Raw genomic sequence first — 15,399 nt, forward strand, 5'->3', positions numbered from 1 at the left:
AGAGAGCTCAGAGGTTAAGGATGCTTACTGCTTTTGGAGAGGACCTGGGTTCAGTTCCCAGCACCAACAAGGTGGCTCACAACTGCCTGGGAGTCCATTTCCAGGGGATCTGATAGCTCTTCTGACCTCCAAGGGCTCCTACACACATGTGGTACACATACATACACTCAAGCATACACACACACACACACACACACACACACACACACACACACACACACACATACACACACACACAAAAATAAAACAACTAAATTTCATATAAGTAAATTAATGAGTGCATGAATAAACATTAACCAAACAATTTAAAAAGGGGCAGGGACCGGAGGAATAGTTAGTATAAGTCTCTTTCTCTCTGGCCCTCTCTCCACGCACCCTTTCTCCCTGTCTCTTCTTCCTGGCCACTACGGTGTGAACTGCTTTGCCCAGCCAGGCCTCCCACCACCCACCATGACGGACTGAAACCTTAGAACCTATGGGCCAGGTTTCGCTGGAGCATTTTGCCTAACACACCCATAACCTCTCCTCTTCCCAACAGAGAAAGTGTAAAATGGGTTGTGAAGTCTAAAGAACCAACAGGCAGAGAGAGGCAGAGGTGGGCAGGACATGCGGAAGCCGCTGGGAAAGGAGGGCAATGGTCAAGGTCAAGTCTCGAGGCAACCTGAGGAGGCAGTGAGCAAGAGCGTGCCGAGCAGAGGTCCTGTGTGCGCAAGGGGCCTGCAGGGGGAGCATGCTTTGTGAACTGAGCTAGAGCGGGAGGTGGAGATGGTGGAGAGCAGCAGAAAGAGACCCACGGAGAGCAGGGACGAAGGCCCTGTGGCCCTGGATGCCACAAGGAAGGCTGGTGAATGTCCATGGACTTGAACTTCAGCCGAGCTGCAGGGCACAGACCTGTTAGCAGTCGCCCCACCCATACCTGTTACTAGCGGGAAAGCAACTGCAATGGAGTAGGGAAGGAACTGGGTGGATGGTGGCAGCTAGGTGACAGGACAGGGGGCTGAGGGCCAAGGGACAGAGACCTTGGAGCAGAAGGGAGATAGGTCCCGTTCCTATCTTGTCTCAATGACACAGGTGACTGATTTCCCAGAGATGGGTGTGGAGGTCATGGAGTCGAGGGGGACTCTTGGGGTGCCTCTGGGGAAGGAGCCTATGCTGAATCTGAGATGTCCTCCAGTGATGTCAATCCAGGGTGGCTACCAGTGTAGACAGGAATTGAGGGGACAGCTGTCCAAGGAGCTCTGGAGAGAGCAGAGGCTGGCGTAGACGGGAGGTCTCCAGCATATGGGGGTTAGGAAGGAGGGAACAGCCAGGAGTAGACGTGAGACAGCCATTGTGGAGTGTCAACAGGAAGTCACGTGGGCTGCATGAGCAGGGACCCGCCAGAGCTGTGCAGAAGTCACTACTGACCATGTAGATTGTCCTAGAGGGGCAGTGGGGTGGGGGATGGGGGTGGGGGTGGGCTAGAGATCTGGGGACTGGGAAGGAGGGTGTGAAGACTGTTCAGGAGGCAGAAGGGTGGGGAGTGTGTAGGCAGGGCAGGCAGAGCTGGACTCCGGGTCCCCTCAAACGGTATGCTCCCCGCAGAGCAATCGCACTAGGCCATGGATACAGTGAACATACTTGGTGGGCTGTCCAGCCTTTCAGTGCACACATGTGGGTATGTATGGGGGGGGGTGCGGCAGCGCACGCATGCATGCATGCATGCACGTTTCTATCCCTAGCTCCTCCCACCACAGCTGCAGGCACACAGGTGAACCCTGAGCTCCAGGCTGAGTTAAGGTCCTCTGGAGGGAGGTCTGGAGGTCATGCCGGTTGGTCTGCCTTTCCACAAGCCTGCGTTCAAAGGAAACACTGAGGTGGCGGTGGACTCCTGTGTCCAGGAGGCAAAAATGAACGGGTGAAGAGGTCAAGGTGAGAAGCCGGAGTGAGCGAGGTAGTTTCGGGGCTTTTCATAACAGATGAATCTACTGCCTCCTGGAGCTGGGGTGGACACCAAAAGCTCTCCATTTCCTTTAGGGGTGGGTGGGGACACACGTGACCCTGACTTTTAGCCGCCTTTTTTTTTTTTGTTTGTTTGTTTGGTTTTTTGAGACAGGGTTTCTGTGTGTAGTTTTGAAGAATGTCCTGGAACTCACTTTGTAGACCAGGCTGGCCTCGAACTCACAGAGACCCACCTGCCTCTGCCTTCCGAGTGCTGGGATTAAGGGCTGCACCACCACTGCCCGGCTGACTTTTAGCCACTTTGAAACCCAACTCAGTTGCCCCAGGGTTACTCACGGTGAAAGTAAGAACACAGGACCACCAGGCTTTGAAATTGGGTTTAATGCATCATACAGAAGGAAAAACTACACTGGCATATTTAAAGACAAACACTTTCTCTAGCCACTATCCACTGGACGGTCCTCCTTGGTCCCAAAAAAAAAACTAAGTCTCAAGACACGTCAGCAGCTCCCCCTCCCGGGTCCAACCTTCCACATCCTCCCACGTTTCTCACAAAATCGAACTCAATCCATCCAAGAAGAAAAAACCCAAACCAACGAAAGAAGAACCTGAAGACGGTTACGTCGCCAGTCGTGCGGGAATGCATAATCGGCACCTCGTAACCAATATATAAAGACGTGCGCCTCACACGGCTCACGCCGTTCATCGATAAAAGAATATAAAAATCTTGTTCAACCCAGTGTAATGTGTATTAAAATAGATTTGTATCCTTACAGCACAGTTTCTCCCGGAGTCGTGAAAAAAAATGACAAGAGGGACAGGGGCTGGTGGTGGGGTCCCAGCCGGCCTTCCCGTTCTGCACTTGTGTCTGGGGGCCCAGGTGTGCGGCTGTGGCCCGGGCGCATGCACGAGTGCTCGCTGCAATTCGGCACCATGTGATATGCTCGGGGGGAGCCCTGCGGCTCCTGATCGCGTAAGGGTTGTGCTGTGTCCCTCGGGACAGGGTGGGGCTTATGGAGTGGGCTGCGTGGCTCCCAGAGTGTGCAGCAAACCCCAGGGTTCCTAGGGACCTGCCCTCCCTGCAAATGAGGAGACAGCACTGAGGAGGGGGGGGGGGTGCTGGAGTCTCCAAAGGCCAGGTCCCCAAGTGCACCACCCTCTCTGCCTCCCCTCTGGATCTCTAGATCCCTTCTGGGTGCTCCATCTGGCCCCTGTCAGGGGAGGTTATCCATTCCTGTATTGGAGCAGAGACTTCCAGATGCAGGGGAAGGCAGGCAGGGGCGCGGTTCACATTACGGATCGTACAACAACAACAACAAAGAAAACGCTATACAAAAAGTGTGAAGCTCTTTTTGGCATAGTGTCTTTAACTGGCAAGAAGTGGGCAGGACGCTTATCGGGTCCTGCCCAGGAGAGGGCTCTAAAGGCTTCCATCGTGAGCTGAAAGCTGCCAGGGGCCTCCCACAGTGGGTGACTGCTCTGTCTAGCCCAGAACTCCATGAGGAAAACTCCAGAGATTGGCAACAGAAAGAGGTGGGCCGCAGCAAGAGCATGAGCTGGGGAAGAATGAGGCAGAGGCCAGGCTGGGCAGCCCATGCAGCAGTGACCCCAGGAGAAGCTGGCCTGTCATTTGTCCAGCTCAGTGACAGAATTTCAACATTGTAATACTGATGGATTAGGGGCCAGCAGGGCATAGGGAGCCCAAGGGCCACCGGAGAACTACCTAGGTTAGCTACCCTCTCTTGTACCAGGGGCTCACCTGCCCACCCCACTAAGCAGCTATCTGTTGTCGCTTGCCTCCCCACAGGCTGTGACGGGTCTAGTCTGCCTCCCTCCCCACAGCCTGAAGTCTTTCTCTCCTGAGGGGAACGCCACAAGAGAGCTGGCCACGGAAGCCGGAAGCCAGGTCGGCCTGACAGTCCAAGGGGAGGGCTGCCTGTGTCTTGGTCTGAGACACCCTCACCTGGCCCTCAGGTGGTCGGGATCCACCTCATGCCGGTTCTGGCTCTGGGATGCTCAGCTCACTCCTTTCTCTCTCCGTCACTCTGTCTAGTTTATTTTTGTCTAAAATTCATAGAGTTTATGAATTAAGGCCGACAGATTTCCCCCCAGGTCTTGAGAGCAAGGTCCCAGTAACTTTCCGTGAGTGTTATTCGGATCCCCGGGGTCAGTTGTGGCTCTGGGGGTGCTGGAGGGCAGTGCGAACGGTGGTAGTGGAAGGCTTGGTCCAGGGCCCGGCCAGAAGTGGGGTGGGGCTGGTGGTTGCCATAGAGACCTGGAGCATCTGCTCACCCTGGATCAGTCTCAGCAGGGCCCGGATCCGGTCCAGCGACGACTGTGTGCCCCTTTGGCGGGTCAGGAGACTTGTCTTCAGCTCCAGGCATTTCTGTCAAGAGCAGAAGTTGTGGAGATGGTCTCAGAACTGAGTTCTGCAGCACCCTGGGACAGCCACCTTGAGGCGCCCGCCTTTTTTCACAAAGCCTTACACCCACCTCAGCAGAACCTGAAACAGGCCAAGGGCCTCACACAAAATGGGATTAAATAAGCGGCCGGAGTGGCATGCTGGCTGCCGGGGATGCCGGTCCCCGAAGCTGACAGGTTCCATCCTGGCTGGTGGCAACCAGTGAGGCTCACAGACTTGCCAGCATGTCCTCTTCTGCTGCCCGCTCTCTAGCTTCTCTGTGTGGCACACAGAGATGACACTGCAGTGGGACCGAAGGCCTAGAGTCACGTGAACCAGGGCTCCAGCTCAAACGGTACCAGTACAGTATTGACCTCCTCGGGGCACCCCTCCAACTGTATGGATAATCAGGGATTTCTACAGGGCTCCGGATAACTATTCTTGGTTGTCAACTTGACCACATAGGGATTTATCTAAAACTCAAATGAATGGGTATATTTGTGAGGGATTTTTTTTCTTAATTAAATCATTTACAGTGGGAAGACCCACCTCTAATCCGGATCTTTGAGGTAGGAAGATCCACCTTTAATCTGGGCCACACCTTCTGCTGGCCTAGAAGTTTTGGTTCCAGAGTGGGGGATCACTTGTCCCAGGAGCCACAGCAAACATTCCATTGAACTGGAAGCTCAGACTCCCCCAAACCTCCAGCCACTTTGGGCTTCTGATGCCCTTAAGCCAACAGGTTAAGAAAGGTATAACAGTGTTAGGAGGGGTGATTGATCCAGATTACCATGGGGAAACTGGATTGCTTCTCCACAATAGAGGTAAGAAAGATTATGTCTGGAGTACAGGAGATCCTTTAGGGCATCTCTTGGTGCTACCACATCCTGTGATTGTCAATGGGAAACTGCAACAATCTAATCCAGCCAGGATGACAAAGGGCACAGACCCTGAAGGAATGAAGATATGGGTCACTCTTCCAGGAAAAGAGCCAAGACCTGCTGAAGTGCTTGCTGAAGGTGGAGGAAATGTGGACTGGGTAGTAGAGGAAGGTGGTTATAAGTACCATCTAAGGTCACATGACCAGTTGGAGAAATGAGGATTATAATTGACATGAATGTTTCTGTCTTATTTTGTTAAGAATGTATACAGATATTTGTTTTCTTTCTTTGATTTCTTTGCCATGTGATATCATGAATATGATAAGAATATGAAAATTTCTTTATCATGTAACATCAATTAAGAGAATATCAGTGGCTATCATATGTAAGTTGAGATACTAAAAGAATGTCCCCCAAGGGACAGTGACACTTATTCTAAATTTATAATGCATTTGTGGTTGTACAAGGGATAGTTATGTCACTTTAGGCGTAATTATGACCTGGCTGAATATACAATGCATTTGTAATTGTGTATGGGGTAGTAATATCATGTTATACGTAATTATGTTCTAGTTATTGTTTTCATTTGGAAATTAAGCATGACATAAGGAGACATGATTGTGTGTCAAGCTGGTGTGGGGGTGGACTTGTGATGGTTATTCTTGGTTGTCAACTTGATTACATCTGGAATTAACTATAACCCAAACAGCTGGGTGTGTGTATACCTGTGAGGGACTTTTTCTTTTTGTTTTGTTTGTTTTGTTTTGTTTTTTTTCCGAGACAGGGTTTCTCTGTGTAGTTTTGGTTCCTGTCCTGGAACTCGCTCTCTAGACCAGGCTGGCCTCGAACTCACAGACATCCTCCGCCCACCTCTGCCTCCCGAGTGCTGGGATTAAAGGCGTGTGCCACCATTTTTCTTAATTAAATCATTTGAAGCGAGAAGACCTACTTCAAGTTCTGATATAGATATATATAGGTTTTGAGACAGGGTTTCTCTCAAATCCTGATCTCTGAGGTGGGGAGATCCACCTTTAATCTGGGCCACACCTTTTGCTGACAGCCTTTATAAAGGACTGGGAAGAAGGGAGCTTGCTCTCACTGACAAGTCCATTCCCTTACTGGCATTAGAGACTGCTTTGGGATTCTGGCATCTACCAGACCAGCTGAGACATCCAGCCTCACAGACTGAACAGTTACTGGGTTCTTGGACCTTCCATGGGTGGGCAGCCATTGTTGGGCTGGCTAGACCACAGCCTGTAAGCTGTTCTATTAAATCCCCTTTATGTATTCACAGATTCATTCTCTCAGTTCCTCTAGAATCCTGACTAACAAGGCTAAAGAAGGCACCACATTTAGAGAGCTTTTCCAAGCCTGAGATCCCCAAACTTTGACAGACAAGGATAGGAGACAGTGAGTTCAAGGCCTACCTGGGCCACTTGGTGAGACCCTGCCCCCAATGACCAAGGAAAACACCATGCAATGCAGGGGGAACTGGGCGATGGCCCAGTGGGTAGTTCGTAAGGGTGTTTGCTCTGCAATGTGAGCCCGAGCGGGAATCCCCAGCACCAACATGAAAGCCGCGCATGCCCGTATGTGGCTATAACCTCAATGCCGGGATCAGAGACGGGTGGATCCTGGGAACTCAGAAGCACAACAGCCAAGCCAAAATGGCAGGTGTCAAGTTGAGTGATAAAGCCTCGAGGTAGGGAAGAGGTGGAGGGCAGCAGAGGAAAACATCTGACAGCCTTCTCTGGCCTCAACATGTGTGCACACAAGTATGTGTACCTGCACATGCATTCATACCTCTAGCGCCCCCCGTCTCCCGCCCTCCATGCCTGGGATATCAAGTGTTTATGTAACATGCATGAGACTCCAGGCTCAATCTCCAGCACCGTAACAATGAAACAAAATAAAATAAGACAGAAAAGCTGAGCTCCTCCAGGGCCCAGAACTCCTGCTATTAGGGACTACCATCACTACTGCACCATCCACCATCAGCCTCATCACCACCACCATCACCATAATAATCACCATTATCACCACAACCATCATCACCGTTACTACCCACCAATACCATCATCACATCATCACTATTACCACCCACCATCATCACCATCACCACCACCCCAACACCATCATCACCATCACTACCACAAATCACCATTTCTACCTACCATCACTACACTATCACCACCACCCCAACACCACCATCCTCATCACTACCACGATCAACCGTTACCACCATTACTACTCACCACCACCATCATCACTACTATCACCAGCCCCCCATCATCACCATCAGCACCATCACCACCCACCACCTCTACCATCATCATCATCATCATCATCATCTTCATCGCTTTGTCTTTCATCAATCTACAGAGGGCTATGCTCTCTTTATAGAGGAGGAAGTGGGGGTTCAGAAAGGCCGGGCCTTGCCAAGGTCACCTGGCTGAGAGGAGGCAGGTTCAGAATGTCGACGAGAGCGTGGTTAAGTATTCACGGTCCACATCAGAGCTGAACCTATGGGCCCACTGAGCAGCACTGGTCGGCCTGCGATCGCCCTGGGTCCGTCCGGTGAGTGGGTGGCGAGGCACCCCACACACACACCGGTGCTCACCTTCACAGCTGAGGCCAGCTGCCGGTCTCGCTCCTCCAGCTGCTGGTGCTCAGTCTGCAGCTCGCTGCCACGCTGCAGCAGCTTCTGCTTCTCTTCTTCTTTCACTGGGGGAGAGAGGTCAAGCCCACGGAGAGGCGGATGAGCAGCTGGACCGGAAACGATCTGCTCGGGACCAGCCCCAGCCACTCCTTTCTCAGAGCTCCGGCCCAGAAGAACCTGGACCTACCCAGCACCCCCAAGGTTCCTTATGAACTCAGGAGTCCTTTCCTAGTCCTAGGGACACCTTACCTGTCTTTTTTTTTTTTTGGGGGGGGGTATCTTGAGATAAGGTTTCTCTATGGCACAGCCCTGGCTGTCCTAGAACTCTCTCTGTTGACCAGGCTGGCCTCGAACTCACTGAGATCCACCTGCCTCTGCCTCCCAAGTGCTGGGATTAAAGGCCTATGCATCACCACCGCCTGGCCCATCTTACCTGTCTTGTGGGTGACGTAGGAGTGTACGATGGCCAGCATCCCGGTCCAGGGCACACCCTCGTCTTTCTTTAAGGCCTGTGGGGGCAGGTAAGATGATGAGAAAGAATACAGGTCCTAGAACTTTCTGAGACCAGATACTGGCTATGTACCCATCAGGGAGGCATGCTCTCTGAGCCACAGATTCCCAGGGGATAGTAGCCATATCAGCCTGGTTCACTGGGGCTACTCAATGACAAGTTTACCTCTAGGTTTCTCTCCCTTGTAGAAGAAGCCAGGGATGGGGGTTGGGGATTTAGCTCAGTGGTAGAGCACTTGCCTAGCAAGCACAAGGCCCTGGGTTCGGTCCCCAGCTCGAGGAAAAAAAAAAAAAAGCCAGGGATAGGTGCTCAAGACTCCCCGTCACTCTCTTGTGCACCTGCTATACCCATGCTGGGGATCACCCAGAACACTGTCTCAAATGTGCAGGGGCAGGGTCTGAGCCCATCTGCCCATACCTTCCGCTGGCACTTGGGGCAGACCCACATGCCCTTGGGTGCCGTCTTGAGGGGCGGGTCCAGGCAGCTGAGGTGGTAGGCCCCCGAACAGGTGCCGCAGGGCTGCAGGCTGGCTCCTCGCTTGCAGGCAGCACAGAATTCATCGTGAGTGATTTCGCTCTGCAAGAGAAGGGCGGGTAGGAAGTGTCTCAGCCAGGCCCAGGCAGCTTGCGGGACTGGGAGGGAGAGACTCCCCCTCGGGGTGATAGTGCCATGACACACTAATAGAACACTCTGGGGGGGTAGGTGTCCCATGGGTGGGGTTCTGGGACACTCATGCACACCCTGACTGGGGCACTGAGCACTGGAGAGTCCCACATCAGGCCTAGCAGTGATGACTCATCCTCATGGATACACTGCCTCCGGAAGGGGGCTGTGACCTAACACAAATTACACCTTTAGCCCCCTCAACTGCATACGCATCTAGTGAGGACCCCCGACACTTAGGTGAGTCACATGCCTGTTTCCACACCCATGGTGGGGATAAGAACAGCTGTCCCTTGGGTGCTGGACAGAACGGGACAAAGCACACGAAATGCCCCCCACTCATGCCAGATGCCCCACAGTGAGGTACGGGATAGAGCCCTTCTGTCCCTCCCAGGGGCCTCAGTACAAGCTCTAGGGACTGTGCCCCCAGTCCACCAGCAGGCTGCCCCAAGGAGAGCACCAATGATGACCTATAACACCTGTCCAGCCACCCACAGGTGTAGTGGGTAGCCATTCCAGCTTTGATCTGGAAGTTCCAACCCCCACTGAGGCTTCGGTAACTGTCCTGCCTACAAGGCGGGGCCAAGAGAGGGCCCTGAAGACCCGAGTTCTGGATGCACCACCCTCTCTTGGTTCCTGGACCCTGGATGGTGGAGGTAGACCAAGCAGAGTTCTCCAGAGAACACCGCCGGACTGCGCCACACCTTTCCTAGACCCTGCAACCTACCTATCCCTTCATTTGTGAGTTACGCCACTAAATAAACCTCCCTTTTAACTACGTGGAGCGGCCTTAATAATTTCACCAATACACAGGGGCCCTTGTCCCTGTGAGAGTGTCAACAGACCTTCCGACTCTAGCATGGAAGTGGTGGGAAGGGATGGCCCTTATCACCAGGGACTTGACACCAGAGGTGTCCCCAAAGGAGGCCTCTAAGTCTCCCATCTATGTCCCTCATCCCGTGCAAAGACCCGGGAAGGGGAGCGGAGCCAGGACCCACAATCTGTGCCTCCTGCCTCGAAGCCAAGGCCCCTCCAGGCCCATGGACTTACGGAAAAGGGGAAGTCTTCCACCACCTCATGCGTCCCCCTTGTCCGTGTGGTCTGGACACTGGTAGTTTCAATGAATTGCCAGGCCCAAGGGCACCTGTGTTTACTACTGCAGGGTGACCTTGGAAAGCACTGTGGCCACCCAGAGCAGGCTGTAAGCAGTGCCCTGCGCATGCGAGCATGTGGGATGAAGTTCATTCGGAACTAGATTAGAAACTGGGGAAGGGCTGTAGAGATAGTTCAGAGCACAAAGGTACCCGATGCTGAGGCTGGGGTCCATCCCTATGACTCACATGATGAAAGGAGAGAACTGAGCCCCACAAGTTGTCCTCTGACCTCTACACTTGCACAACAGTGCACACACACACACACACACACACACACACACACACACACACACACACCATAAATAAAATAAACGAAAAGGAATAGGTCAGTGAGAGGCCATGCACAGGATCCAGGTCCTGACTAGCTAATGCCTCAGAGGACAGGGATGTGGGCTTTGTGGGTGGGTGGTGTGTCCTAGGATCACAATGGGCACATAGGGTGACACCCTGGGAATTATCCCATGGGGTGGGCAACAGAGAACTAAAGATGGCCAGCTCTGCCCAGGATCACAGAGAGAAGCCGGGAGGAGCCAAGGTAAAGGTAGGTGGTACAGTGGGAGCATCCATCCTCAGGACCAGGCGTAGGGGGAGTTCTCTGCAGTAAGGTAGGGCTTAGCCTGGCATGAGGGTATAAGGAAAGCAGGCTTGGTGTCGTGCAAGCTCTGGGTACCAAGGGAAGTTGAAAGCAATGACAGATGTCCCCCACCTCTTAATGTGAAGATGGGGGTCACGTACCTTCCAGCAGGGGTCCTCATTGGCTAGCACAGGGAGGAAGGGTGGAGAAGATGTTAGTGGGGGTGGGAGGAGCATAGGTCACGGCTGGGGTTCCCCCAGGCTTGGTGTAGCCGAGTCCTTGCCCTAGAGCATGATGGGAGTATCACGAGGCCCAGTGACACCTGAGTTCTCAGAACCACCGTGTGATGAGGGAAGACTCTCTGCCTTGGTCCTGGTCAGGACCTACCTGGAGACAGGTTCATTAGACCTGAACTCATGAGGATCATGGCTGGCACCGTGAGGCGCCTCAAAGACAAAAACAGAATTCAGGGGACCCCTCAGAGTCACCTGCTTCCAGCTCCTTCGGGCACTGGACCTTTTTTGCATTTTAGGCCGTGATCTCAAACCACACACAGGAAGAAACACAAACAGGATTCTCCTTCCAGGTTCCTAATCAAACCATCTGTGATGATGCTGTTCCTGGGAGGAACTGTCCACTGACTCAGAGCAGACATTAGAGGCCTGTTGTGTAGGTCAACGGTCCAAGGGCTAAGGAGCCGCCCACAATCCCAAGACGCAGGCAGCCATTTCCTTTTACTTCTGAGACAAAGCCTTTCTGTAGGTCAGGCTGGCCTGAAACTGACAGCAACCCTCCTGCCTCAGCTTCCTGAGTACTGTGACAACAGGGACAAGTGGCTGCTGGCCACGGAGGACAGTTGGCACAGGAGAGAGGACCCTACTGAATGCTGCACGTATGTCCCTGCCCATCAGAACTGGACCCAGCACCCAGCACTCCTGGATTAGCCGAGGCTATCCAACTGCCCAGAGCCAGCCCAGGAGGGAGGGCAGGGTTGGAATGAGCCGCAGCCCGGTTGGGAGATGAGTGTCTGCTCTCTCCAGAGCGGTTCAACGGCAGGCAGGCAGCATGGCTGAGCAGGAGGCATGGGTCTCATGCTCCGGCTGCAGATGGAGGCGCAGGGAAGTCGAGGCATCTTCTACACAGGCCCTTGTGGCCGGCCTGCCCTTCGGTGAATGGCCCTACCACAGTGAACCTTCAGCCTGGTTCTCTGAGCTGGACACCCAGCCCGGGTGTAACTCTGGTGGGCAGCATGTTCCCACCGCAGTGTCTGGATCTAATGGGATGGAGCCGATCCCAGTGGCCCCCCTCCTTCCCCAGGGGCCCTGCGAGCAGAGGTCATATGAAGCCCTGGAGAACAGTTGGAGAAGCCAGAATTAGGAAGGGGTGTGAGTCTGTGGAAGCTATGGCTCTGGCTGGCGCTTACCTCGTGCTGTGAGGAACAGGGGATTGTGGAGATAACTGGAGGCTAGCCGCTTCCTCTGTAGGGACAGAAAGCAGAGCCACAGAATCACTTGTGTGCACAACACCCTGCCCAGGACCCTCCGGGCTCTGGAGACCAGGCAGACACCCTAAGTAGAAGACATGGAGAATAAAAACAGATACCAAGGACCCAGGGGCAGAGGGGTAGTCTACAAAGGCTGGTTCTCCTGAGGCCTAGGAATCCTCATCCCAAGTTGTCTTGGGCTGGAAAGTCTCCAGACACGATAGGTTAGGGACAAAGCCAACACTGCCCTTTTATCTGCCCTCTGACCTTTCTCTGGTTCTACAGTCAGGTGGTGTATGGACTGACCCCCTCAAATTTCACCTCCTTGCATGTGGCCCAAACCTGGCAGTTGCAGAGGCCCGAGAGAGTGGCAGAAGCCTTAGTTTTAGTGACCTCATAGGCCACACACACCCCTAGACCTTGGTGGTTCCAAGCGGATCTGGCTATAGCAGAAAGATAGTTCTAGAATCAGTTTGGAAGTCTTCTCTCTCTGTGGAGCCAAGCTGCACTCAGGGGCAAGGAAGGGACCTGCGAAGGGCTGCTCTTGGCTTGCATGCTTGTCTAAGGCTCAAGGATCACAGGGTTTTGAGCTGACTGAGTGGCTAAGGAGGCCCCCGCAGCTCGGCTGCAGATATAGGGCTCACTGAGTAGGTTCTGTCCAGAGCACAGAGGGCAGTTTCTTAATAACCACAGGGCTGAGGCCCTGGGGGCAGAATATGTGTTCTTGGTTGGAGGCTAAAGACAACTTGAAGTTCTTCCTTCCTTCATTTATTTTTAAATCAAAGTTTCGTGTAGCCCAGGCTAGCCTTGAGCTCTCTATGTAACCAAGGTTGACTTTGAACTCCCGATCCCGCCACCTCCCAGGAGCTGGGATTACAGGTATATGGCACCATGCCTGGTTTAAGCAGTGCTGGGGGGTGTGGGGGGGACTGAACTCAGAACTTAATGGATACCAGGCAGGCAATCCACCAACGGAGCTACACCCTTAGGCACGGATGCTTGTGGGAAAGGTCCCCATGTCTGGGGTCAGGGCTTGCTCACTGGACCCAGAAGAGAACAGGATGTGTTCAAGAGTGAGCACTGTCTAAGACAGAAGCAGGGAAGGCAGGGCAAGGGACAGATGGTGGACAGAGCCTGGGGGGGGCACTTTTCTCCCCTGGACAGGGCACTGCAGAACTGGGGCTGAACATGCTCCCTGCAAGGGCTCCCCTTCCCAGCTAAATCCAAGTTCATGAGACATGGATTTCGGACCCACGTCCTAGAGAAGGGAAATGGGACCTGGAGAACTAGCTCAGCCGTTAGGAGCACTTGCTGTTCTTCCAGAGGACCTGAGGTTGGGTCCCCGCTTGCTGCCCACCAGCTGCCCCCAGGGGTTGAGAGAGAGCACAGGCCTGAGATGTTACAGTCCATCAGAGCCGAGAGCCTTCCAGGTGAAGGGCAAGCCATAGTGAGCTCTGTGACCAGTGGGTGGCCCGGGTCCCGGTCCCTCGAGCTTTGTACAGGAGTCTTTCACAGCAGTCTCATAAGAGACCCAACGCTACTGCTAGGACTCCAACAGACAGTTTACTTTTTTTTTTTTTTTTTTTTTCTTTTCTTTTTTAATGACAGGGTCTTACTGTGTAACCCAGAGCTGGCCTGGAACTCAGAATCCTCCTGCTTCAGCTTCCTGACTTCTGTGTTACAGGTGTGTACCTTCAGTGAGAGTACACTCTGTGTTTCAAATGAGTGCTTCCGGCTAGGAAGGATGGGCAAGGAGTCAGTGAGAAAGCTGGCGGAGATCCCAAGGACTCCTCTGGGCCCATCCATCAAATTTTCATCACCGAAGTGGGAGGGGCTCACAAGGCTCGACACTATTTCTCCCAGCCCCCAGTGGTGGTGCCCAAGAGTCCCACCTCGGTCTCCAAGAAGCCGCTGTAGGCGGGGTTCGCTGTGCTCCTCCTCTTCCGCTCCTGACGCTTGCTCTGGATTTCTGGAACGGCAGACACTGCGGTCAGAGGTTCCTCGCCCAGCAGGGCAGGGCAGGTCAGAGCCTCCAGGAACTGCTTATAGCATGGCTCTGGTGGCCTTAGGATGAGTGTCAGGTAGGGGGGGGGATGAGGGGACAGGGACACGCTCCTCAGCATAAGGCCCTGCGGTGGTTTGAATAAGAATGGCCCCCATAGGCTCCTCTATTGGAATGCTTAGTTACTAGGGAGTGGAACTGTTTTGAAAGGATCAGAAGGGTTAGGAGGTGTGGCCTAGGAGTAGGTGTGGCCTTGTTGGAGGAGGTGTGGCCTTGTTGGGGGAAGTGTGTCACTGGAGGTGGGTTTGAGGTTTCAAAAGCCCAAGCCAGGCCCAGGTTAGGTCCTCTCTCTGCTTGTGGATCAGGGTGTACCTCTCAGCTACTTCCCCAGCACCATGCCTGCCTGCCTGCCGCCATGCTCCCTGCCATGATGATAATGGACTGAGCCTCTGAAACTGTGAGCAGACTCCAATTAAATGCTTTCTTTTCTAAGAGTTGTCTTGGGGCTGGAGAGATGGCTCAGAGGTTAAGAGCACTGACTGTTCTTCCAGAGGTCCTGAGTTCAATTCCCAGCAACCACATGGTGGCTCACAACCATCTATAATGAGATCCGGTGCCCTCTTCTAAGAGTTGTCTTGGTCACGGTGTCTCCTCACAGCAGTGGGACCTTGACTAGGACAGGCCCCTCTCTGTCTCTTGGGACCCCTGGAGGACAGCAGCAGAGTGAGTCTCTGGCTCTGCTCAGCCAGGCACAGCTTGGTGCTGCCCATCACTGGCCCGCGCATACTGGCCCTGGTCCGGCTGCTTTCCCTCATGTCTCTCTTGCAGGTTACGACTCTCTCTACCTCCCCAGGTAGCTCCCCGGGGCGTCCATTCCTCATCTCGGTCAGCTTCCTCCTGGCCCTCATCACTCTGTGTCACTCTGTGTGCTCCCCGTGAGGCACCACAGGCCTCTGTGGAAGAGACCGGGATCCAAATAAACACTGTGGGATTCCAGATCTTGGAGAGAGGTTTTCAAAGTGAGGACCAATTGGATATTGGGGAAAGCCTCTTCCCTCACTCCCCACAACCCAACAAGCTTGAGGTTTTGGTTTCCCTTACGTTGGAGACGAGGAAATAGGTACAGAGTG

The 15,399-nt window shown here is 53.5% G+C and overlaps 1 protein-coding gene across 1 annotated transcript in view; it reads right to left on the reverse strand.

Annotated features, from left to right (window-relative positions):
• Window positions 1-2,307: 2,307 nt before the first annotated feature.
• Phf21b (PHD finger protein 21B) overlaps window positions 2,308-15,399 on the reverse strand; it is a 70,369-nt gene continuing 57,277 nt past the window's right edge. The window contains exons 7-13 of the mRNA XM_006980268.3: window positions 14,160-14,236; window positions 12,208-12,262; window positions 10,946-10,968; window positions 8,811-8,969; window positions 8,316-8,391; window positions 7,844-7,947; window positions 2,308-4,327 (exon numbers count right to left, since the gene is read on the reverse strand). Of these exons, the coding sequence (XP_006980330.1) occupies window positions 4,109-4,327; window positions 7,844-7,947; window positions 8,316-8,391; window positions 8,811-8,969; window positions 10,946-10,968; window positions 12,208-12,262; window positions 14,160-14,236 (713 nt within the window). The 3' untranslated portion in view covers window positions 2,308-4,108. The remainder of the gene's footprint in view (window positions 4,328-7,843; window positions 7,948-8,315; window positions 8,392-8,810; window positions 8,970-10,945; window positions 10,969-12,207; window positions 12,263-14,159; window positions 14,237-15,399) is intronic.

Source organism: Peromyscus maniculatus, chromosome 20 (assembly GCF_049852395.1).
Source record: "Peromyscus maniculatus bairdii isolate BWxNUB_F1_BW_parent chromosome 20, HU_Pman_BW_mat_3.1, whole genome shotgun sequence".
Lineage (NCBI taxonomy): Eukaryota > Metazoa > Chordata > Mammalia > Rodentia > Cricetidae > Peromyscus > Peromyscus maniculatus.